This window comes from Hemitrygon akajei, chromosome 7 (assembly GCF_048418815.1).
Source record: "Hemitrygon akajei chromosome 7, sHemAka1.3, whole genome shotgun sequence".
In the NCBI taxonomy this organism is placed as follows: Eukaryota; Metazoa; Chordata; class Chondrichthyes; order Myliobatiformes; family Dasyatidae; genus Hemitrygon; species Hemitrygon akajei.
Window position 1 is genome coordinate 73068405 of NC_133130.1, and position 26177 is coordinate 73094581.

General features: G+C 42.6%; 1 protein-coding gene across 1 annotated transcript in view; it reads left to right on the top strand.

Annotated features, from left to right (window-relative positions):
* The window catches only part of slc1a4 (solute carrier family 1 member 4), a 226404-nt gene that overhangs the window by 28941 nt on the left and 171286 nt on the right, over positions 1-26177 (top strand). The window contains exon 2 of the mRNA XM_073051234.1: positions 9471-9546. Within this exon, the coding sequence (XP_072907335.1) occupies positions 9471-9546 (76 nt within the window). The remainder of the gene's footprint in view (positions 1-9470; positions 9547-26177) is intronic.

Below are 26177 nucleotides of genomic sequence, written 5' to 3' on the forward strand. Positions count from 1 at the left end.
ACCCCTCACAATTCTGTATACTTCTATCAAATCTCCTCTTAGTCTTCCACATTGCAAGGAATAAAGTCCTAACCTATTCAATCTTTCCTTATAACTCAGGTCCTCCAGACCCGGCAACATCCTTGTAAATTTTCACTGTACATTTTCAACCTTATTTATACCTTTCCTGTAGGTAGGTGATCAAAACAGCACACAATACTCCAAATTAGGCCTCAACAACGTCTTGTACAACTACAGCATAAGATCCCATCTCCTGTGTTCAATACTTTGATTTATGAAGGCCAACATGCCAAAAGCTTTCTTTACAAACAAAATTTAGTGGGAAGTTAGAGGATTTGGAAGCTTTTAAAAACCAGGAGAAGGCAACTAAAAAAGCCATTTAGGAGAAAAAGAGGATGAAGTATGAAGGGAAGCTAGTGAATAATATCAGAGGATTTTAGAAGCTTTCTTTTCAGATATATAAAGAATAAAAGAGAGGTGAGAGTAGACATTAGACCACTAGAAAATAACACTGGGGAGGTAGTAATGTGGGACAATGAAATGACCAATGAACTAATTAAGTATTTTGCATCCGTCTTCACTGTGGAAGTCACAAGCAGTATGCCAGAAGTTCAAGAGTGTCAGGACAGAAGTGAGTGTTGTTGCTATTACTGGGGAGAAGGTGCTTGGGAAGCTGAAAGGTCTGAAGGTCGTTAAGTCACCTGGACCAGATAAACTACACATCAGGGTTCTGTCAAAGGTGGCTATGGAGATTGTGGAGGTATTAGTAATGATCTTTCAAGAATCAATAGATTCTGGCATGGTTCTGAAGGACTGGAAATTTACAAACGTCACTTCACACTTCAAGAAGGGAAGGAGGCAGAAGAAAGGAAATTATAGGCAGTTAGTCTGATCTCAGTGGTTGGGAAGATGCTGGAGCTGATTGTTAAGTATATGGTTTTGGGGTACTTGGAGACACGTGATACAATAGGCCATAATCAGCATTGTTTCCTCAAAGGAAAATCTTGCCTGTCAAATCTGTTGGAATTCTTTGAGGAAACGAAAAGCAGGAGAATCGGTGAATGTTGTATATTTAGATTTTCAGAAGGCTTTGGCAATTTGCCGCACAAGAGGCTGCTTAACAGAAGTCCATGGTATTACAGGAAAGATTCAAGCACAGATAAAGCAGTGGCTGGTTGGCAGAAGGCAAAGAGTGAGAATAAAGGTGACTAGTGGTGTTCCTTAGGGGTCGTGTTGGGACCACTACTTTTCACGCTACATGTCAATGACTTGGATGATGGAATTAATGGCTTTGTGGGCAGGTTTGCGGATGTTGCAAAGGTAGTTGGAGGGGCAGGTAGTGCTGAAAAAGCAGGGAGGCTGCAGAAGGACTTAGACAGATTGGACAAAGAAGTGACAGATGGAATACAGTGTTGGGAAGTATATGGTCATGCACTTTGGTAGAGGGAAAAAAAAGTGTAGTCTATTTTTAAATGGGCAGAAAAGCCAAAAATCTGAGATGCAAAGGAACTGGGGAGTCCTTGTGCAGGATTCCCTAAAGGTGAACTTGCAGGTTGAGTTGTTGGTGAGGAAGGCAAATGCAATGTTAGCATTTATTTTGAGAGGACTAGAATATAAAAACAAGAATTTAATGCTGAGGCTATCTAAGGCACCCGGGAGGGCTCATTTAGAGTATTGTGGGCAGTTTTATGTCCCTCATCTAAGAAAGGATGTGTTGACACTGGAGAGGGTTCAGAGGAGGTTCTGGGAATGAAAGTATTATCATATTAGGAACGTTTGATGGTTCTGGGTCTGTACTCACTAGAATTTAGAAGAATGAGGGGGGATCTCATTGAAACCTATCAAATGTTGAAAGGCCTAGATGGAGTGGATGTTTCCTATAGTGGGCAAGTCTCGGATTAGACAGCACAGCATCAGAATAGATGGACATCCATTAGGAACAGAGATGAGGAGGGCTTCCTTTGCCTGAGGGTGGTGTATCTGTGGAGTTTTTTTTGTCACAGGCAGTTGTAGAGTCGAGGGTGTATTTAAGGTGGAGTGTGAAAGGTTATGGGGAGAAGGCAGGAGAATGAGGTTGAAAGGGAAAATGGATCAGCCATGTTGAAATGACAGAGCAGACTCAATGGGCTGAATGGTCTATTTCTACTCCTATATTTTATGGTCTTATGGTGTTAAGTGGAACATTTATAGGCTACACTGTAAGAGCAGCAAGACTGGGGGACCAGTGGGGCAGTTCAAAACGGAGTATAGAATCATTCAGGTTCTGGGGCCAGCTGGATAGATTTAGCATAGCCCCAATGAACAGTAAAGCTACTTGCTTTGCTGTATGATTCTTTCAGAGGGGATTTGCCTTTGGTTGCTTGCAGCAAACAGGCTTGAGAGTATCAGCCACCAGTTGTGTTCCATATTATTTTCCATTGACCTTTCATTGACCTACAGCAATTATGACTTCATTTCAGTATATCTCTGAGCTGCAAAGCATTCAGAATGTTTTAAAATGGAACTGAAATGCTAATCCTTCTTTCTTCCCATGATTATGAGGAATTCAAACTTACCAAGGAATTCATATTTCCACAGTTAAGGAAAATACTGACACATTTCTGCCCTCAGAAGTTGACAGCATGTGAGGTATTTTTGAGTCTGTCACTGTTATAGCAGAAGCAGTTGTAAATTTGTGCTTAGCCAGCTCCTAGAAACAGCAATGATGTAAATAAAGTATAGAACAATATGGAATACAGTTTGCAGATTACACTCCGCGAGTGAGGGAAACAGAGTTGATTTTTATGGTTTTGGCTTTTCAGTAGAATTTACGAAGTTTAACAAGGGGAGGATGAGGAAAGGGCAAAAGAAATGCCTAAAGTGGGCAGAAAGTAAGAGAGATGAAATGGGCAAAGGGGCTATGACAGAACAAGGAAAGAAGAAAGGGTCCTGAGGGGTCTAAGTGGTAACAATGGTAAATAGATTGGAAGCAGAGGATATCATAACTTATTGCTTTGGTGGAGGGGTCAGTGTTTCCTGGGGGGCTAGAATTGATTGGCTCTCTGTTCAGTAGTGCCATCCATTTGAAAGCTGGATGCAACCAAACATTACTCTCTCAGTACAAAGATGGCAGCATTCCATCAGTGTGGTTCTATTTTTGACGTAGGAGGAAAATGATTAAGCGTTCTCTGCAACCATATCAATGTAGTTATAAAGAAAACAAGACAGCGGCTATACTTCATTAGGAGTTTGAAGAGATTTGGCATGTCGACAAATACACTGGAAAAACTGACAGGTTGAGTCACTGTCTGATATGGGGGGGGGGGGGGGGGGGGAGCTACTGCACAGGACCGAAAGAAGCTGCAGAGGTTTGTAAATCTAGTCAGTTCTGTCTTGGGTACTCGTCTACAAAGTTCCCAGGACATATTCAGGGAGCAGTGTCTCAGAAAGGCAGCGTCCATTATTAAAGACCTCCAGCCCCCAGGGCATGCCCTTTTCTCATGGTTATCATCAGACAGGAGGTACAGAAGCCTGAAGGCACACTCTCAGCAATTCAGGAACAGCTTCTTCCCCTCTATCATTTGATCCCTAAATGGATATTAAACCCTTGGACACTACCTCACTTGTTTTTTAGTATACAGTATTTTTGATTTTTGCACATTTTTAATTTATTCAGTATACATATACTGTAATTTATTTACTTATTTATTATTATTTTTATTTTATTTATTATTTTTTTCTCTCAGCTATATTATGTATTGCTTTGAACTGCTGCTGCTAAGGTAACAAATTTCATGTCACATGCTGGTGATAATAAACCTGATTCTGATTCTGAATTTTATCTTCTGCTCGGTGCAAAAACAACCAGTAGTCTATTAGAAAGTGCAGATCCAGACCAGATAAAACACGTTATGCCTCTGTCCATTGATTGACTTGAGCAATTTTAGACAGCCTCATTGCCCAATAATGCAAGCACTAACCTAATCCAGGTGAACGCATTGCAATGTTGTCGTTCTACAAATCCAGTTTGTTGAACATCCCTAAATGTAATCGTTCCCAAAATCTAATCCACATTTCTCACTCCACTTCTTTCAATAAAACACTTCTTAAATCCTTCTCCTACAACTAATCTTTTGGGCACCCATTATAAAATTGCTTTGTGTATCCTGATGACAATTTGTTTTGCAAACATTCCTGTCAATTCTGAAATTAAAGGTAGTCTTTTAGTGCAAGTAGGCCAGCTGGTAGTGGTGTAGTGGCATCAGCACTGGACTCCGGGGCGAATGGTCCTGAGTTCGAATCCAGCCGGCTCCCTTGCACGCTTTGCATCTGTGCTGGGTTGAGCATTGAGCTAGCGACTCGACCTCGTAAAAATAAACTGGAGAATGCTACAGAAACACCACATGATGAGCAATCGCCAAAAAGGTCGGTTTTTTGTCATGACAGCGACCCAATGACTCCAGCAGGAGTTAAGGACATTCTTCTTCATTAGTGCAAGTCGTTGCTGTGGAAATAGACTTGAGAGGAAGAGGAAAAAACGGAGAAAGGGATTTTTGGGCAGTCATGGAGTGTGAGGGACTTAGGACCTACTTTATAGATCCTGACACATAACGCTTCATGGACAAACACTTGACTGAGAAAGCTCTCAATGAGTTGTATCACCAAATCAGTAAATCACCTGCACCACTGGCACTGTAATGCCAGTCACCGTAATGTCCAAAATTCCCCTTAACGTCAATGAATTTGAGTCTTTGCTGACTACAATGTTTAGTGATACTATTTCCCCCAAATGCTCAAGTTATAGTGTGAAGAGAGAGTTAATCAGACTGCTCAGAAGTTTGCTCATTTTTGTTGTAGGGATTTCTCTTTATGTTCTGGAACACTAGATTTTTTTTTCCTCTTTCGTGGAGAAGTTTCAATCAATTTAATTTATTAGCAGAGGGATGTTGAACTTGGCTGACCTCAAAAACTGTGGCCAGTATAGTCAGTTCAGTAAACTTAATGAAGGACTAATCAGCAGACGCTGTTTCTAATATTTCGGAGAACCTTAATCAGTTGATAAACAGGTAAACTGTTTTTGCAAAAGGCATGATAGGAGGCACTATTGAATCAAAGGAGACATAATTAATTGGTGCACTTGATGGAATACCAATTAAATGTGAAATTATCGATAAGATAAGAAAATAAGGGGGTTGCCCAGATCTGTGCAAAAAAAAATAGAGACATTATTAAAACTGAAGTTATCAGTAAAATGCAAATAAACTAAATTCTTTTGTATGATTAAGCAAAGGTCAGAATTTGGAAGCACAAGAAGTATTCAGGTCAGAAGGCTAAACAAGCACATGAAGGACAAAGGAAGATCTTATATTGTGGAGGAACGAGAGATTTGTTTGGTGTCTGAATGCTGATGCAGCCCAGCTGGGATGAAAGGCCTGTACCTGTTCAATAAGTGCTTTTATTTTGAAGATTTTGTGAATTGTCATATATTAGGATTAAGAGAAATATATAAAAAGACATATTTCTAAACATTTAAAACATTGGCCTCGGATTGAATTATAAACTAAGCTCTCAGGAGATCCTATTTAATTGTATATTTTAGGTACTTTTACATTAATACATGCTTACCACATCTGTGATACCTGATGTTTAGAATGTGATTTAACGATTATACTAGGAATATAAGAAATTCATAGCATATTTATTGAAGTGAGCACAAGGATCCACTGGCCTTGAACTTGGCTTTCAGCAGGACTGCTGGCTGTCACCAGTCACCCATCAGCTATAACCTCCAGATTCTGCTGCCTTCAAGGGGTTCTCGTTATCCCAACAGTGTCAGCTTCTGGGGTTTGACGCTCCAGCTCCCCGGAGTACGGACAGCCGGCGCGGCCCGCTTAAGGGTTCAGGAAGGTGCCGCTAATTGGTCATCGTATTTTGTGTGCCCAGAAACGAGTATTTAAGGAACAACTGAACTGCGGTTAGGTGTTCAATCGTAAGGCTACTTGCGATATCGTCTAGCCTTTGTTTTGTGCTCAGGTCCAGTTTGGCTCGAACCTTGCTTCAGGTACACCAGCATTTGGGTCCAAGCCATCCTCATTAAGGACTTTCATCACGGTACGATTGAGCCAACGTGGAACCAGCGCCTTTTGTCAGCTGTGGCCAGCCACAGCGAGAAAATGTCAAGACAGAGCCTAGAGATACACAAGCTGCAGGTCACTGTGTGCCAACTATCACAGGGAGGAATCAGAGTCGCTCAGCTGAGGCTGTCAGCTGTGCTGTGGAGTCAGTTCATCTTCCAAACCCAACCTCCAACATCCTCTCCTATCTAGTAATTTCCTACATTTGGTCGGTTTCAATGAGATCCCCACACATTCTTATAAATTCCAGTAAGTACAGGCCCAAAGCTGCCAAATGCTCCTCGTATATTAACCCCTTCATTCTCGAAATCATCTTCGTGAATCTCCTCCTGATTCTCTCCAATGACAACACAGCCTTTCTGAGATATGGGGCCCAAAACTGCTCATCAATACTCCAATTGCGGCCTGACTAGTGTCTTATAAAAGCTCAGCATTATCTCCTTGCTTTAATATTCTATTCCCCTTGAAATACATGCTAACATTGCATCTGCCCTCTTTACCATAGGCTCAACTTGTAAATTAACCCTCTGAGAGTCTTGTATGAGGACTCCTAAGTCCCTTGCACCTCTGCTGTTTGAAACTTCTCCCCATTTAGATAACAGTCTGCACTATTGTTCCTTTTACCAAAATACATTATCGTACATTTCCCAACACTGTATTCCATCTGCCGCCTTTTTGCCCATTCTTCAAATCTGTCTAAGTCCTGCTACAATCACATTGCTTCCTCAGCACTACCTACCCCTCCACCTGTCTTTGTATCATTCACAATCTGCAATGTTGCCAAAAAGCCATCAATGCCATAATCTAAATCAACAAACAATGTGAAAAGTAGTCGTCCCAATACTGACCCCTGAAGAACACCACTAGTCCCAGTCAGCCAACCAGAAAAGGCCCCCTTTATTTCCACTAGCTGCATTCTGCCTGTCAGCCATTCCTCTATCCATGCCAGGGTCTTTCCTGTAATGCCATAGGATTTTATCTTGTTAAGCAGCCTCATGTGTGACATCATATCAAATGCCTTCTGAAAATCCAAGTACGTGACATCCACTGTCTCTCCTTTGTCCACCCTGCTTGTTACTTCCTTGAAGAATTCTAACAGATTTGTCAGGCAAGATTTCCCTTTACAGAAACCACGCTGACTTTGACTTACTCGATCATTAGTCTCCAAGTACCCCAAAACCTCATCCTTAATAATAGACTCCAACACTTTCCCAACCACTGAGGTTAGGCTAACTGCCCTATAATTTCCTTTATTTTGCCTTCCTACCTTCTTAAAGAGTGGAGTAATATTTGTAATCTTGCAGTCCTCCGGGACACTGCCAGGACCGAGTGATTCTTGTAAGATCATAACCAATGTATCTATTATCTCTTCAGCAACCTCTCTCAGGACTCGGGGACGTATTCCATCAGTTTGCCTAGCACTTTTTCCTTTGTAATAGCAATGACACTCATGGACCCCTGGTACACTGCTATAGTGCCTTCCACAGTGAAGACAGATGCAAAATACCCATTAAGTTCATCTGCCATTTCTTTGTCCCCCATCACTACCTCACCATCATCATTTTCCAGTGGTCCAATATCAACTCTCACCTTCCTTTTACACTTTGTATTACAGAAAAATATTTTTAGTGTCCTGCTTTATGTTATTGGCTAGTTTGCCCTTACTCTTTTCCCTTCTTATAGCTTTCTTAGTTGCCTTTTGTTGGATTTTAAAAGCTTCTCAATCATCCAGCAACTCTCTCATTGTTGTTGCCTTATATGCCCTTTCCTTGGCTTTTATGCAGTCCTTAACTTCCTTTGTCAGCCACGGTTGCCTACCCCTGCCATTTGAGAACTACTACTTCTGTGGGACATATCTATCCTGTGCCTTGTGAACTATTCCCAGAAACTTCAGCCACCTCTGCTCTGTCGTCATCCCCACCAGTATCCTCCTCCAATCCACCCGGGCAAGCTCCTCTCTCCTGCCTCTGTAATTCCCTTTATTCCATTATGATACTGATAGATCTGACATGCTTCTCCCTCTGTGGTACAATTTCAATCTTTACTCTGTCTGCATTTGTACCCAATCATTGGCTTGTCCTTCCTTACAACCATGTTACACCCATCATCTACTTGTAAACCTGCTGGCTCATCCTCAGCTCCATCATACTGGTTCCCATCCCCCTGCCATATTAGTTTAGGCCATTCGCAACAGCTCTAGTAAACCTGCCCACAAGAATATTGGATCCCCTTGGATTCAAGTGCAACCCGTCCCTTTTGTACAGGTCCCACCTGCCCCAGAAGAGTTCCAACTATCCAGAACCCTGAATCCCTGTCCCCTGCTCCAATTCTTTAGCCACGCATTTATCTGCCACCTGATTCTATTCCTGTCCTCACTGTCGCGTGGCACAGGCAGCAATCCTGAGACGACTACCTTCGAGGTCCTGCTTCTCAGCTTCCTTCCTAACTCCCTGTATTAATTTTTCATGACCTCTTCCCTTTTTCTACCTATGTCCTTGATACCAATATGTACCACGACTATCTGACTTTCTGGGTACCAGGGCTTGAATCTTGTTTCGGATACCCCAGCATCTGCGTCCAAACCATCCTCGTTACAGGCTCTCGTCATAGTTCTGTGCTCTTTGTCTTTGCCACAGATGTAAATTATATAAATCAGTTCTGTCCAGCATTCAAAAAATAAAGTAATATCCAAAAAAAAAAGGCATAGCTATTTCCCTTTAGTTGCCTGCTCTAACTGGGCACAATAAATTAGCTGTCCAAAGGCACCAAATATTGGGGTGAGAAACAGGCAGGTAGCTGATGTTCTAGCAGCAGTTCAGTACGGGTAAGCAAAGATAAATTTCTGTCCAGGTTTGGTTTAATTTTTTCCCTTCCTTATCAGCTTCCATACAATAGCGTTTTTCAATGGTAAATGGGCAAGCTCCTGTCTCCCATATAGTTCCAGAGAGAGGTGTATCAAATTAGCAGTTTGCAGATGGTCGTCATATTTTTTGTGTGTACCTCTGCATTGCAAACTCTGACTGTCCATCAGAAGCAGTGCACTACGTGTAATAGAACAAGCCTTGCACATTTTGTGCTTACAAAGACCCTTTCTTAGCAGGAGAAACTCAGGTGGGTCATAGCTCAAGGGGGGTAGGGCAAGGATTGTGGTTGCACCTGAGAAAGTGGAGCCTTCAGTTAGGAGAGTAGGGATTTGGTCAGGAATTGAAAGGAATCCTTGATAGGCTGGAACCTGCCAACAAGATGGGGAGGGAGCAAATCGAGGCTGTGATTGGCCTTTGGTGTGCTGTAGGTTTGGGAGGTTGGAGAAAGGAGTCACACAGTGAGGCTTAAATATTGTTATTTGTTTTGTTATAGGTTTATTATTGTCAAAAGTACCAATTTACGGTGAAAAGCTTGTCTTGCATACTGCTCGTATGGATCAAATCATAAGGTAAAGCAATAACAATAGAGAATAAAGTGTAAAAGTTGCTGAAAAATGCCATGCAGGTAGATGATAAAGTATAAGATGATAAAAAAGTCGGTTGTAAGGTCAAGAGCCTTCTCATCATACACGAGGTCCGTTGAAGAGTCTGGTAACAGTGGGATAGAAATTTCCTTGAGCCCAGTGGTAGGACTTTAGGCTGGGGAGGGATGGAGAGGGATGGTAATTATTTGATGGTACAACTAACCTGGTCAGCAAGCCCTCAATAGGTTCTGCATGATTCACAAGTGTTGTAACAATTCTTGGCTCAGCCCCCAATGGGTTTTGCAGCCTTTACAAGCATTGTAAAAGACTGCCTCTGCTTAAAATTTTCAAGAGTTACCATATCCACTTAATCTTGCACTAATGGTTGTGTAATATTTGCTATTGGGTGAAATTATGAATGTCTGGGCTTCTTCTTACATAAGCATTAGCATGTCATACACATATTGGAGCCAGAAGTAATTTGGTGACATTCATAAACTGTAGGGTGACGGGATGGAGATACGTCTCTACCAAAGGAGGTGTAAGATGCTCCTTCCCTCCGCTAGCCTGCAGGTCACCCTTGGGCAAGGTGTAGCACCCGCTTAGCTCCCCCGATCAGGGTCACGTGAAGCCAGGAAAGCAGCTGGTGGATATCACGTCCTGGTTATGTGATCACTGACGCCAGACGGGCAAACTCTGAAGAGTGTTGATAATGTCTTGTAAAGACTCTGCCCAGAGGAAGGCACTGGCAAACCACATCTGTAGAAAATTTGCCAAGAACAATCATGGTCATAGATGATGATCGCCCACGTCATACACGGCACATAACGATGATGATGATGATAAAATGTGTGGTCCATCTTTATGTTTAGCGATCAGTTTTCTGATGAAGTGCCTTTACTTGGCAGATTCTGAAGGAATTTCCAGCATGGTAATCTCAGAGGCTTTTCACAAACAAGCTGATGTAGTAAGATCAAGAAACTGAAAACTCTGCCACCTTTGGCAATCATATTGCTGAACAAAACTTGTGCTGTCGATAGCTTGGAAAGTTAGAGCAAAATTATATGGTATTTAGTCGAATATTAGCTGCTGGTAACTACCTGTTGATTTTGATCAGGCACCCTTCACTTTGTTAATCGAGCTACTGACCACTCTGCAGTTGCAGTAACGTGAGGAAGGCAGGTAAATAGGTTAACTATTAAGTTAGTAAAAGACCTGAGGAAAGATATTGGTTCTGCTGTAGATCATATCTACATTCTGCTCATCTTCCAAAGTGCAAAGATATACAGCCTAGATAAATACTCTCTATTTCACTGGTCACTTTTTCTTTTGGATGAAGCTCCCAAGCACTGCAGTGACCACGTGCCTAAACCAGGCTAATTTAGTCGGTGATAATAACTTGTTATCTCCTCGTGACTTTAAATGGTGTCTCCAAGACAGGTAAATCCCCTCTGGGATCTTGCGCTGGTACTTAAAGTTGATATTTGTAATAATAGACAAGTTTGATACAGAACATATTAGAAAAAAATAGGTAATTTTCTTATGTGTCAAGGTGTTGTGTGTCAATTCTCAGGTAGGAAAGCATTTTCCCCTCTATAGATTCCTTGCGTTTCACATGATATGTTAGATCAATGGGGCACAGCATTCATGGTAAAAAATACGGCTGGGAAGATTCATGGATTAATTGCAAAAATAAGGAGATATGATTCTGTTAAGAGTTTTGTAAACAAAAATGGGAATGTTAACATTCTGACTGGCATTTGAGTGCATTGTTTAGAGACCTCCGCACTATCAGAAGTGCTGATACAATGTTAATCTGTCAACCCGACTGGCCTCTTAAGTGGACAAGAAAGAGTCCTGGTGCTATTCCAAAGGAGTGCTCCAGTCAATTTTTAATCCCCAGTAAACTTCAAAAACACAATCTTGCCCATAATGAATATTTATAATGTGCAAGGTGGTTGCAATGTTTTCCTGTATTACAATAGCTGCAATACTTACTGCATGTAAAAACTTCATTAATTCCAATGTTTTACTTGCTTACTCATTGTAGCACAGAGACCATTCAGCCCATCAGATTCACACTATCTCCCAGCAGAGCAGTTATTGCAGTTGTAACCCTTTTCCTGCGACTTATCAGATTCATTTATTTATCAAATAAACATCAAAACATAGAGTGAATGCATTGTTTGTGTTTTCAACCAATACCAACCTAAGGGTGTGCTGGGGGCAGCCCACAAGTGTTGCACACATTTCTATGTCAATGTAACATGCCTACAATGCTTGGCAGAACAACACAGACCACAACAAAATAGAATGCAACGAACAACAAAACAACAGCGCCAAAACAAGTCCCTCTGCTCCCTCCCACCCACCCACACGCAAGTGGACAGTCCAACACTAGGACAGGCCTCCAGGCCACCAGTCTTCAGTCTCCAGGCATTGGCCATCCAGCTTCAAATTCCAGACTTACAATCAATCTTTAGGGTTTGATCTTCGATTATTGACCCCAAGTTTAGCCAATGAAGTGATCACAGACTCCAGGCTTGAACTCCGAGCTTGCTGAATCACTGGCCCTCGTGCCTGCCTCTTGCGTGGATATCAAATTCCGGGACCCACTGACCTGGGATAGCCTGATATCCATGGATGTCCTTCGTGACACATCCACATCGTTGGCCTTCGAATGTGGAGCGGAGGCCTGGACTCCCTTACATGCCATCAACTCCAAGTGATTGTTTTGTTTTCGCTGCTGCTTATCTACAATTTACTGATGATCAGGAATAATCTGAAGCTATGAAAATTCATTCTCAGGAAGTAGGTGTTGGTCACATTTATTGCCCAACCCTAATTCCTGACTGTAGTCCTTTAAGATGCTCTATAAATGCAAGTTTTTCTTCTTTCATGCTGACCGTTCCAATGAAAGTGGATTTTACTTGTTGGGTTGTAGCAGCTGCAGGCTCCCAGCTGCAGTCGAGTTTTACTTTGTTTGAAGTACCATCTGGGATTAAATCCCAGTTTCTCTTTTTGTTTCTGACAGATCGAGCATTTTCTGTTATCAACAATTTACATCATTTTGTCATTATGCTGTTTGTCCCAGCATGAGTTCTTTTCTCAGAGACGAGCAGAAAAGTGAAGTTAAAATAAATGACATAAGAAAATTAACGAAGAAATTGGAATGATTCCTGTGGAAAGTGGATGAATTTCAGTCTCACGTTAAGGACTGAGAAGCCTCAAAGAACTTTTTTACTCAATACTCAAACCAATTTATTTCTGTTTTCAGTTTGAATCTACAACTTAGCAGTTGCTAACTTTTCAAAGTGTGGTTTGGAGAGTGTGTTTCATGGGGCACCTGGATAGATACATCTATTGCTCTTGGCAACCAGCCCATCTAGTGCTCTGCAGAACCATTGGTTAAAAACTGCAACCCTATAACATAACAGGAAGTAGAGCATTTTAATCTTTCCATTGGAGAGTTTACTTTTTTTTCTCAGGACAGAAGATTGCTCACTGAAAGCTGAAATGTGATCTCACCTTTGGGTTTGATAGCATTTTATCTTCTGTTTAGTTACAGACATAACAGATCATTTAGCTGTAACTTGTTTGGGAGAATACACTAAGAATTGAGGTCCTTGTACAGCTTGTTTCAGTTTTAAATCTTATGCCTTGGCTCTTTGCTGTGTTATTATGACAGAACAGGTTTGATTTATGTAGTGAGTAGGTGATTTGAGATTTTCTTTCAGTGTTTTTTTCTTTCCTGAAAGCAGTGACTCAGGGGTACGATTCGTGGCTGCCCTCCAGCATCTTGTCTAAATGGCTGCTTGTCATGGGTGAGTCGAGACTGTTTGTCAGTTGTCTGTGCAGAAGTGGGCAGGAGAAAGGGGGTGGGTTGGATTACAACTGGGCCAGCTTTCATGCTTGCTTAAGGTCTGCTCTGTGTACTTTCCTGCACTGTGATCAGAACAAAGACTGTGGCCTTTTCCTGCTCACTGTAATCAGGAAACAGTGAGTACTATAGCTTCCCTCCTCCTGCCTTGGCGAAGAGCAGGAATAAAGACCCATAGACGGGATTTCAATAATTCTCATGACAATGCCACAACATACACCCTGCTGACGAGGAGTGGTGGGTGGTAGGAGTGTTTCAGTTGGAGCATTCATCATGGAGGCTGAACAACTGTTTACCAACCCACCTCCCTCCTCCCCTTTCCATGTGCAAGTGAGCTGAAGGGGAAGTATTATTTTATAAATGATAAAATACAATGCACATTATTAAAATAATCTCAATTGATTATTGGGCTGGAGTTTAAGATTGGGTCGTTGGCTTATGTCCATGCAGTGGGTAGAGAAGGCTGGACGACACATTTCTAAAACTATTACCGTACTCCTGGCCTGGCAATGCCTCACTATCACTCCATGGCCTCACTTCTCACTATTCCCTAACCTCTTTGAGCCCAACAAATCTCTGTGTGTCTCTATCTCTGGTCTCTTGCTTATTCTTCACCTTACTTGCTGCGCCATTGGTGACGTGCCTTCAGTTTCCAAGGCCCTAACCTGTGAAATTCCCTCCACCTCCTCGTTCTCAGTCCCCAGCTCTTTGGCCAATCATTTCGATACTTAGCCTACTATCTCCCCCTGTGGTTCAAGTGTCAAACTTTATTCAATACCTCTGCTGTGAGGTTACAATGTTGAAGGTGTTCAAGGAATGGAAGAAATTGATATTTGGAGTACTATTCCTTCTATCGATACATCCTTTTTTAACATGCTTGTACTTTTGGCTTTTCTTCCTATTCCAGTGTTAGTTATTTTAGTGTTCATTTAAAGCCAGGGTTTAATATAATTTTGTTTATTGTGTATTCTGTGTATTTTAAATTTAGAAGGCCTCTCCCCTCCCACGCCCCCCCCCCTCCCACACACACCTCATGTCTGTGTTGGATAAAAGTGGTTTTGTGTTATTCTACTGTTTACGGTCACCCCATTCTATGATGTTTTTAGAATACATTTATCCACTTTCACTTCTGGAAATAATTGACCTTTCTTTGGCGGTACTTTTTTAGTAAACTGTAATTCTCAGTCAAAGTGAGGGGATTGTCTGTAAGGCCAATAGTCATTGTTGTCACGTAAAAAGCATGGCAACCAGAACAATCCCAGAAACAGCAGCGTGACAATAATCAGGTAGCCTGTATTAGAAATGTTGACGGCGTGAGCAATGTGGACTGGTACACCAGAGATAAATTTGTTGCTCATTTTTCAAAAAAGGTGCAGTGGGATTATTTGTGTCCATCTGGGAGTACAAAGGTACTTCTGTTTGATGTCTGGTCCTAAAGACGTTGACAGCACAACACTCCCTCGGTCCCTGAGGTGGAGCATCAAGCTAGATCTTTATCCTGAAGTCTTCCCTCAGAGGTGAGGATACTAGCATCTTGAAGTCAAGTAATTGGGATAATGGTTGCTGGGTATTCGTGGATCATTTGTGAAACCACTGGGACTTATGTCTGAAGTTTTTGGAGCCAGAGTCAGAGACGTACAGCACAAGAATGGTCCCTTCATTTCATCACATCCACATTGACCTCTGTCCAGCTACATTGGTGGCATCTGCTCACGTAGGATTGTATCCTTCTATGGCCTGTCTATTTAAGTGTCTGTTTAAATGCCTCTTAAGTGTAGATTGGATTAGATTAGTTTATTGTCATATACACAAGGGTGCTATGAAATGACTTGTTTGTATGCAGCTTGCAGAGTAAACAGTATACATGGCAATAATTAATACAGTGACCAACACAAACCACAGACTGGAGCTAAGACTGAAGTGCCCTCTGAGGCAGTGCAAAAAGAAATGTTAAAGAGGCAATAAGAGAATAACTGAGGGGGTAGAACTGAGAGCATAGCGACAGCACCGGAAAGCGTGTGTGAAGAGGTGATTTGGCTCAGACGTCTGGCAGCAATGGGGAAGAAAGTGCTTTTGAGTCTTTATGGCTCAGGCTTTCAAGCTCTATCGGAAGGTAGGAGAGAGCAAAGGGAATGGACAGGGCGACTGGCATTCCTGGCAATACAACTAGACATCCTGAAGCAACGCACCATGAAGATGAACTGCATGGAAGGAGTGAGGAGCTTGTCATAGACTGATCTGCGTATACCACTTTTTGCAGACGCTGACAGTCAAGAACAGAACACCTGCCCTACCAGGCTAAGAAACTTCCTATAGCACATCTATAGAAGCTGGAGAAAATCCTAATGGACATGCTGACTCTTCTCTGATGCCTAAGAAGGTAAACATGCTAACACTCATTTATGTTCATCACTTCCATGTGAAGAGACCAGTTGAGGTTGCTGGTAACATGGATGTCAAGGAATTTGAAGCCTTTGGCCTTCTCTGCAGCAGATCTGTGGTATTCCTCTTCATCATCATTAAGTGCCATGTCAGATGATGCAGGCGGTCATGGTCTCAATGACCACGACTGTTCTTGGCTAATTTTTCCACAGAACTGGTTTGCCATTGCCTTCTTCTGGGCAGTGTCTTTTTAATACAGGTGACTCTCCAGAGGCTGTGTGCCTGGTGTCAGTGTTCGCATAACCAGAACTTGTGATATGCACCAGCTGCTCATACAACCATGCTCCCATGGCTTCATGTGACCCTCATCAGGGGAGCGATGGGGGGAGCTAAGTAGGTACTACTCTTTGCCCAAGGGTGACCTGCAGGCTAGCGGAGAGAAGGAGCGCCTTACACCTCCTTTGGTAGAGACGCATCTCTACCCTGCCACACAATCTGATGTTCTGCCTTATTAGTTGTCCTGATTCACTGCCTCTTCTGGCAGTGAGATCCAGATGTCATTCACTCATTAAATCCCCTTGAAGTCCCTAACTCTTACCTTAAAACTATATCAGAATCAGGTTTAATATCACTGGCATATGTCGTGAAATTTGTTGTTACGTGGCAGCAGTACATTGCAATACATAATAATAATAACTGGAAATAACAGAAAGAGGTATATATCCACTTAAAAATTTAAGTTAAGTAGTGCAAAAAGAGAGAATAAAAGTGGAGAGGTAGCATTCATGATGGCAGAGGGCAGCTTTTCCTGAATCATTCAGGCTCCCGTTCTTCCTCCCTGATGGTAGCAATGTTTTTGATATCCCTACAATGATGCAAAGATTTTAACCTTATATACTTCTATCGTCATCCCTCAGCCCTGGAATCCAGCCTACCCAATCTCTCCCCATAAGTGCACTTGAGTGAGTGAACTTGGCCTTTACTTCTTGGAGTGATGGAGGATGAGAGGTGACCTGATAGAGGTGTATAAGATGATGAGAGGCATTGATCGTGTGGATAGTCAGAGGCTTTTCCCCATGGCTGAAATGGCTAACGTGAGAGGGCACAGTTTTAAGGTGCTTGGAAGTAGGTACAGAGGGGATGTCAGGGGTAAGTTTTTTACATAGAGAGTGGTGAGTGCGTGGAATGGGCTGCCGGCGACAGTGGTGGAGGCGGATACGATAGGGTCTTTTAAGAGACTCTTGGATGGATACATGGAGCCTAGAAAAATAGAGGGCTATGGGTAACCCTAGGTAATTTCTAAAGTAAGGACATGTCCGGCACAGCTTTGTGGGCCGAAGGGCCTGTATTGTGCTGTAGGTTTTCTATGTTTCTACGTTTCTCTATGTTTCTATAACTGAAGACCACCAGTCTAGGCATCACCCTGGAAAATCTCTTCTGCCTTCTCTCCAATGCATTCACATCCTTCAGATACTAAGGTGAACAAAAGTGCATAAAATACTCCAAGCGGTTAAACTAGAGTTTTGTAAAGTTGCACTTAAATGTACCAACACTTATGTTCTGTGCCCAGACTGTAAAGGGAAATATACCAGGCCTTCTTCACCACTCTGTTGCTTTAGACAACCTTCTTCCCAGTCCATAACATTTCCAGTTTCCATGTCATCTGCATCCAAGTCGTTAATATATACGGTATATCGCAAACAGCAAAGACCCCAGCACCGAACCCTAGATCACTAGTCACAGGCTCCCAATCGGAAAAACATGCTTCCGTTGGTACTCTCTGCCTGCTATTACTAACCCAGTTTTGGATCCACTCAGCTAGTTTGCCTTGGATCCCATATGCTTTAGCCTTGAGGGCCAGCTTACCGTGCTGGACCTTGTAAAATGCTTTACCAAAATGCGTATAGAGAACATCTAGCACCCTACCTTCACATCACTACCTCCTCAAAAATCTCAATCAAATCAGTGAGACAGGAAAAAGCAATGGTGACCTTTTCCAGTCAGTTCCTGGCTTTCCTAATGAACATAAACCCTGCCTGTTAGAATGTAATTTCTTTACCTCTGACATAATGCTCATTAGCCTGTGGTTACTGACTTATCCCCTCTCCCTTAAATAAAGGAAGAATGTTAGCTATCCTCCAGTCTTCTGATGCTAAACCTGTGTCAGGATCCCAGCAATCTCCTCCCTCAATTCCCACAGCTTTCTGGGATAGATCTCAACTAACAGTAGGATTTATCCACCCTTATGTGTTCCAAGTCATCAAGCACCTTCACCCTATTGATACTGACATGTTCCATTCTACCATAGCCATGGACCAGCCAGGAGGTACGTCATCTGCTGAAGGCTAGATCTGTGGCATTCAAGTCTGGTGACCCAGGCCTGTAGCAGAAACCCAGATATGACTTGCGGACGGCTATTTCAAGGGCAAAGAGATGATTTCAAACGAGGTTGGAGGCGACATTGGATGCATGACAACTCTGGCAGGGCTTGCAAGATATTACTTCCTACAAAGCAAAACCCAATAGCACGAATGGCAGCGATGCTTCACTACCAGATGAACTTAATGCCTTCTATGCCCGCTTTGAAAGGGAGAATACAACTATAGCTGTGAAGATCCCTGTTGCACCTGATGACCCTGTGACCTCTGACTCAGAGGCCGATGTTAGGCTGTCTTTAAATAGAGTGAACCCTCACAAGGCAGAAGGTCCCAATGGAGTCTCTGGTAAGTCTCTGAAAACCTGTGCCAACCAACTGGCGGGAATATTCAAGGACATTTTCAACCTCTCACTGTTAAGGGCAGAAGTTCCCACTTGCTTCAAAAAGGCAACAATTATACCAGTGCCTAAGAAGAATAATGTGAGCTGCCTTTATGACTATCACCCGGTAGCACTCACATCGACAGTGATGAAATGCTTTGAGAGGTTGGTCGTGACTAGACTGAACTCCTGCCTCAGCAAGGACCTGGACCCATTGCAATTTGCCTATTGCCACAATAGGTCAACGGCAGATGCAATCTCAATGGCTCTCCACATGGCTTTAGACCACCTGGACAACACAAACACCTACGTCAGGATGTGGCGCCGCAGCAACAACCTGGCACTCAACGTCAGTAGGACAAAAGAGCTGATTGTGGACTTCTGGAAGGGTAAGATGAAGGAACACATACCAATCCTCATAGAGGGATCAGAAGTGGAGAGAGTGAGCAGTTTCAAGTTCCTGGGTATCAAGATCTCTGAGGATCTAACCTGGTCCCAACATATCGATGTTGTTATAAAGAAGGCAAGACAGCAGCTATATTTCATTAGGAGTTTGAAAAGATTTGGTATGTCAACAACTACACTCAAAAACTTCTATAGTTGTACCGTGGAGAGCATTCTGACAGGCTGCATCACTGTCTGGTATGGGGGGGGGGGGGGGGGGGGGTTGGCTACTGTACAGGACTGAAAGAAGCTGCAGAGGGTTGTAAATTTAGTCAGCTTCATCTTGAATACTAGCCTACAAAGTACCCAGGACATCTTCAGGGAGCTGTGTCTCAGAAAGGCAGCATCCATTATTAAGGACCTCCAGCACCCAGGGCATGCCCTTTTCTCACTGTTACCATCAGGTAGGAGGTACAGAAGCCTGAAGGCATACACTCAGTGATTCAGGAACAGCTTCTTCCCCTCTGCCATCTGATTCCTAAATAGACATTGAAGCTTTGGACACTACCTCACTTTTTTAATATACAGTATTTCTGTTTTTGCACGATTTTTAATCTATTCAATATATGTATACTGAATAAGATTTACTTACTTATTTATTCTTATTTTTTTTCTTCTATATTATATTATTCTATATCATTGAACCGCTGTTGCTAAGTTAACAAATTTCACGTCTCATGCCAATGATAATAAACCTGATTCTGATTCTGATATCCCTCCCTGAACTCACCATCCTTCTTCTTGGTGAATACAGATGAGAGGTATTCATTTAGAGCCTTGGCCACATCCCCTGGCTCCACACATAGATGACCCCTTTGGTCACTATAAGATCTATTCTTTCCTTAGATATCTTCTTGCTCCTGATATACGATTCCTCTTAATCTTACTTGCCCAGGATATTTCATGACCTCTTTTTGCCCTCCTAATTTTCTTGTTAAGTAGTCTCCTACACGCTAAATTCTACAAAGAACTCACTTGGTTGTATGCTTTCTTGTTTCTCCTGACAAAAACCTCAGTAACTCAAATGGACTGAAAAGGCAGGCCACACTCTATGGGTTGAATGGCTAACCTACACTTGAAGTCAATGCAGGCGGAGATTGAACAGATTCTTTCACAGAGCTCTGCAAGTTTCAAATAGAGCATTTTTGTTCATTCTCCCGAATAAAAGTTCTCCCCTCCTGGTACTTCATGTGAGGAAATGTTGATACCAGATTGTTTGTTTTCCTCCCTGGTTTCTGTCTTGATATTACTGCAAGGCAAGGGGAAAGAAAAGACGTGAAAAATATGGTATTGAGAAAACAGAGCCAAAATCAACAAATAGGGAACAAATTGGGACTAACAGCATCAAGTAGCTGTAGGAGCAGTGACTAGTGGAATTAGAAAACGAATACAAGGCCCCACTTATACATTGCAATGAAGCAAAGTCATTTTGGGTGCTTGCGAGCACAAAGGTGCCATTATATCTCTTAAATAATGTGGCAGTCTGACTCTGGCGGATTGATTAATTTAAGCCAAGTGGTGCACAATGCCTCCAGGAGTCAGCTTCACACCACTTCAACTTGGCACTGGGACAGAATCTAGCTCTCCAACACCACCCCCTTCCCCCCTCCTCCCCCACCCCCATCTCTACCTCTGCTTCTTTTGGCCCTGAACCTTAGTTTCTTTGCCAATCAATAGTGGGACTCCTCTACTCCCACAGAACTTTGGTACTCAGATGAGCACCACCATCATTGGACTCTGAAACAGGAATACAGCAAAGGAGGTTTGGACCAGTGGAAACCTCACGGGCCGGTGGAGATTAAGATTGGAAATGTGCCTCTGGGTCACCTGGGGAAGCTTCGGCTTCCTTTATACTTGCCTTGTGAAGAACGTGGAATGGCAGTGTTACGTAACCTCGTAACCAGGTAACTTACCAGCAAAGATAGCGGGTTCAGCTGAGTCGGATGCTACTATTTTCAAACGTTTTATTCAAAAAGGGGCACAAGCGTATGGTTAAGACAAAACATTCAGATCATATACATCGTCAAAACTCGATCTAAAACACCGGTGTAATAATAATCAATCAGAAATAAGCTCTATAGTTGTCTAGGGGTTAATACTGAGTCCAATTGAAATATAAAGAGTCACTCAGAAGTTTGCAGGCTTTTCCCTTTTGGGAACCGCTGGGGTTTTCATGTTGTAAAGAGAGAGAGAGATAGTTGAGAAAGGATAAACACTTGCCCGTTGTCTTTACAGAGCAAATCCTTGGAATCAGGGGAGCAGGCTTCCCCGTTGTTATTTAAAAGCGGTCTTCCGATGGTTCCAGCCACAGATTCAAAATTTGGAATCTAACGCACGTGGCTTCCTTCAAAATGTCTTCCCGCTCCCACGGGAATCGGTATCGTGCTTCCTTGGTGTCTCCTTGGTGCGTCTGAGGGTTGTCCCCCACTCAGACCCTCCTTTATACTTCTTCACGGGATCGCAGGTGTCAATCAGGTTGCAGGTGATGCGATCTCTCTCTCAACCAGCCCACTTTGCCCGAGGGCTTTTCACGTGGTCTTTATGAGACAATAGTCAATATCGCCTTTATTCTGCTTCTCGGGAGAACGTGGCCTTCCGCACGTCTCTCTCTCTCTCTCCCATTTCCTGTGTCTATTCAGCACGTCTCTCCCCCTCTTGGGTCAGTTGACCCCCCCTTGACTAGGGCTCTTGCGATTCTTACAAAGGAGGGGGCCGAGGGCATAACAGCAGCTTTGTGGACGTGAGACTGTTATTAGACTGCTTAGCCCTGATGGAGTTCCTTGCACTTTGAGCAAGTTTGTTGATTGAAAATCAAAGCTTTAATAATTTAAAAACAAAGGCCCGCTTTTGATTGGTCGTGCATTGGATTGTGAGGTCAAATGAAAGTTGAAGGTGGTGCTGAGAGGTGACTACTAGTAACAAGCAGAGACGCTGACGTTGGAGATCAGGCTGGGCTCACAGCAAGCAACCTATTTTACCACAGCAGTTTCCATTTATCTACCCTTCACACAGAGAGATATTGGGGTAGAGTGTGAAAGATGTGCTTTAAATGAGGAAAAGGTGATAAACAATTGAAGAGATTTAGAAGGGAAAGGAAGGCCCTTTATTATTATTGGCAGTTGATAGCGGGGGGGGCACCGATCGCAGTGTGACCAATACCGGGATGAGCAAGAAGCCTTAATTGGATTTTTTATTTAACTGGACCCCAAAACTGTAGCAACCACTTCTGAGTAAAGGATGCCGACTTCTCCAGCAAGAGACATAAATGGAGGGGAGTTACATCACACAAATGACATGTATGAAATCAGCCAAAATCACTCATAGCAGCGGGCTACCTGAACGAGATTGACAGGAATTACCAGGTCATTTCCAGTCTTGGCCAGAGAAGTGCTGGTATATGTTGCTCTTCAATCGGGGCTTCACAATTGGTAACATTCTGTCGTCAAGAGTGAGTCAGAAGGGAGCTCTTATTACACATGCATAAAGTTTTCTGCTCCTTATTCCAGTTTGCTCTGAGTGAGTTCCGTGTTAATTAATGTTGACTTAGACAGCGAGAGTATGTCCATTGGGAACTGACTGAGTTCTTCATTAAGCGTTAACTGTGGTGAGATTATCTCACCTCTGCTTAGAATGGCTGCCTTTTAATGGTTACATGGCATATGTTATCATCAGCAGACATGCCCTCTGATCTAGCTCTGCTGCCAGCAAGGCAGCTTCTAAATTACAATCTGAAGCACAAATTGAGAAGTTTTCTGAAACAGGTTAGTTACTCCTGTTGCAAGTATAGAGCACTGCAAGTGGTTTCTTTATGCAGCTTGTCTGCCTCCAACAGACATTTTGCCTGGGGTGGTGCAATATGTCATCATCTCTGCTCAGGTGTACTAACATGTTAGCTCTCTTCATTAAGCTGCTGGTGCATACATCTTTCAATTTGTCAGCTTTAAGATTTATTTCATTTATTAAGTGAGATATTTTGATTGAGTACTCATTCTCCAGATGCCCTACCAAAGACAAGGGACTGTATTGTCCTGTGAAAATATTAGAGGAGATATGCTTGTTCATGCTGTAATTAATAAGCCCCAGACAGAATTGTAGAGATTTGTAGTTTCAAAACACGCAGGACCTAAATAAACACAAAGGGAAGTATGAATTATTAAAATAAATGTGGAATTTTGCATGCCATTATGAGAAAGGGATGAGATTTAAATTTAAAAGCCAATGATTGATAAGCCTGCAATAATGGCCTTTCAGCAGTTTTTAAACAACCAAAAAAAATCATGCAAACTAATACAGGTAAAGACAGGTACAGGTCAGTATAACATACAGTCAGCAATATTGGTGATATGGTCTTATGGTGAGATACTATCTTCATCTCCAACAGTATTTCAAACATTTTTAAATCCACCTGTAGAATGTACCTGTGCATTCAGTGAAGATTGAGAAGGTCTGATGTGTTGATCAGCTCTTGGATCTATTGCAAATCATGCATTGGAGAAAAGGTTTCGTTGAATTTACTCCTTAGCTATTGCTTGGAAACAATGCACAAGGGACATTGATGGATCGTGACTAAATGGTAAATGTAATATTAGTAAATTGAACAAGGTGCAATTGGAAAGTCATCTGAGACTTTTGCTTTCTACCTTACTTCGGATTCTTGCAAAGGTGCAATGATATGCTGGAAACTGCTGAACTGGCTCTCTCAAACAGCCCAAGCAGATTATGACCTTTCATCTAAGCTAAATGCTATTAAGGATTATGAGTATTCCCATGGATCTAAAAATGAAAAATTGTTGCCCGTCTGACTTAACTGTTGTCTCCGGACGGAACTGATATTAATGAAATATGCTTCACTCCAGGCCATCTCACTGGTCTCCTAGTCTGACCTACTCTTTTCTTATTCATTTAAGGCATGTGGACTATGAAAGCTGAACCAGCATTTAATTGCTCATCCCTACTTTGTCTTGAGAAGAAAATCTTGAAAAGCCTTCTTGAACTGCTGGTGTGAAACGTTGTTATGGTCTTGAACTGCTGGTGTGAAACGTTGTTATGGTCTTGAACTGCTGGTGTGAAACATTGTTATGGACAGAGTACCTACCTTACTTTTCTTTGCAGGTTTGCTTCACAGCATTGTGCTGGCCTCAGATATTTCAGTAATGGACACCTGCCCAAGTATCTTGTTGCTATCATTACACAATATTTGTTTTACTCTGCTCTGCAGTGAAGTAGATCTGTATCCACCCCCTACTGGCAGACACCCAAACTGTCAGCACCATAAATCCTCAGCTTGCAAAGAATGCCGGTAATACACTCTTTCTAATGCCAAAGATATTTTCCTTGCTGATACTGCCAGCTCGTATCATCCACCTACCTTTGGGGATATCATATTCCAATTCTTCAGCAAACAGTTTCATCATTGGCCTTGAATCTAAATTGTTTTATTTTCCCTCAGTCTAAGGAGGCAACCAATATAAGAACTGGCCCCACATTTGGCTCACCTCCGACAAGAAGGCCTTGCGTTTATGTACGTGGTTACATTCATGCAACTTAGACCCTTTAGCGGCTTGCTTTGTCTTTCAGTCAAACTGTCAAGTCCCTCTGTTGTCAAATTCCCTCTGCAGTTATGCTCTTATATCTTACACACAAGTTCATTCAGAGTCTTCCCAAATCTGAAGCGCTGGATGAACCATGAGATCTGCAATCTGCTGAGGGTCAGATCAGTGGCATTCAGGTCTTGCGACTAAGTAAGGTACAAGAGGTCCAGGTCCGATCTCCGAAAAGCCATCTCACGTGCAAAGTGGCAATTCCGGATCAAACTTCAATCACTGAAGGATGCTCGACAGCTGTGGCAGGGCTTGAATGCTATTATCCCTTACAAAGTAAAACTCAGTGACATAGGTGACAGCAGGGCTTCACTTACAGATGAGCTCAATGCCTTTTATGCTTGCTTTGACCGTCAAAATGTAGGAACCTTCACAAACGCTCACAGCCACCCAGGACTCTGTGATTTCAGTCTCTGAGGTCGACGTGTGAGCATCCTTCAAGAGGGTGAACCCACATAAAGCAACCAGCCCAGACAGTGTACCTGGCCGAGTGCTAAAGACCTGTGCCAATTGACTGGCTGGAGTGTTCACTGATACCTTTAACCTCTCACTTCAGCAGTTTGAGGTACCCACCTGCTTCAAACAGGCTTCAATTATATTGGTGCCTAAGAGGAATGTGGTAACCTACCTCAATGACTGTTGTCCAGTAGCACTTACATCCACTGTGATGAAGTGCTTTGAGAAACTGGTAATGAAATACATCAACTCCTGCCTGAGAAGTGACTTTGATCCACTCTAACTTGCCTACCGTCACAATAGGTCCACAGCAGATGCCATTTCATTGACCCTCCACTCAACATCTGGACAGCAAAGATGCATACTGTACATCAGGATGCTCTTTATCGACTACAGCTCGGCATTCAATACCATCATCCCCTCAAAACTAATCAATAATCTTCAAGACCTTGACCTCAATACCCCCTTGTGCAATTGGATCCTCGATTTCCTCACATGCAGACCCCAGTCAATTCAGACTGGCAACAACGTCTCCCCCATAATCTCCATCAACACAGGTGTGCACCACAATGGTGTGTCCTTGGCCCCCTGCCTACTCGCTTTATACTTGTGATTGTGAAGCAATGCAGAGCTCCAATGCCTTATTTAAGTTTGCTGATGACGCCACTGTCATTGGCTGAATCCAAGGTGGTGACAGATCAGCATGTAGCATGAAAATCATCAGCATGAAAATGGCTGAGTGGTGCCATAACAACAACTTCTCACTCAATATCAGCAAAACCAAAGAGGTAATAACTGACTACAGCAGGAGGAAACTGGAGGTCCATGAGCCAGTTCTCATCAGGGCATCAGAGGTGGAGAGTGTCAGTAGTTTTAAATTTCTCAGTGATATCACTTCAGAAGATATTGAACCACTGGGGATAACTTCACTCAGCTTCACTTGCCCCATCACCGAACTGTTCCAACAACCTATAGATTCAGTTTCAAGAACTCTTCACTCATGTTCCTGATATTTATTGCTTACTTATTTAGTTATATTACTTTTTCTGTTTTGTCTTTGCACAGTTTGTTGTCTTTGCGCTTTTGTTGTTTGTCCT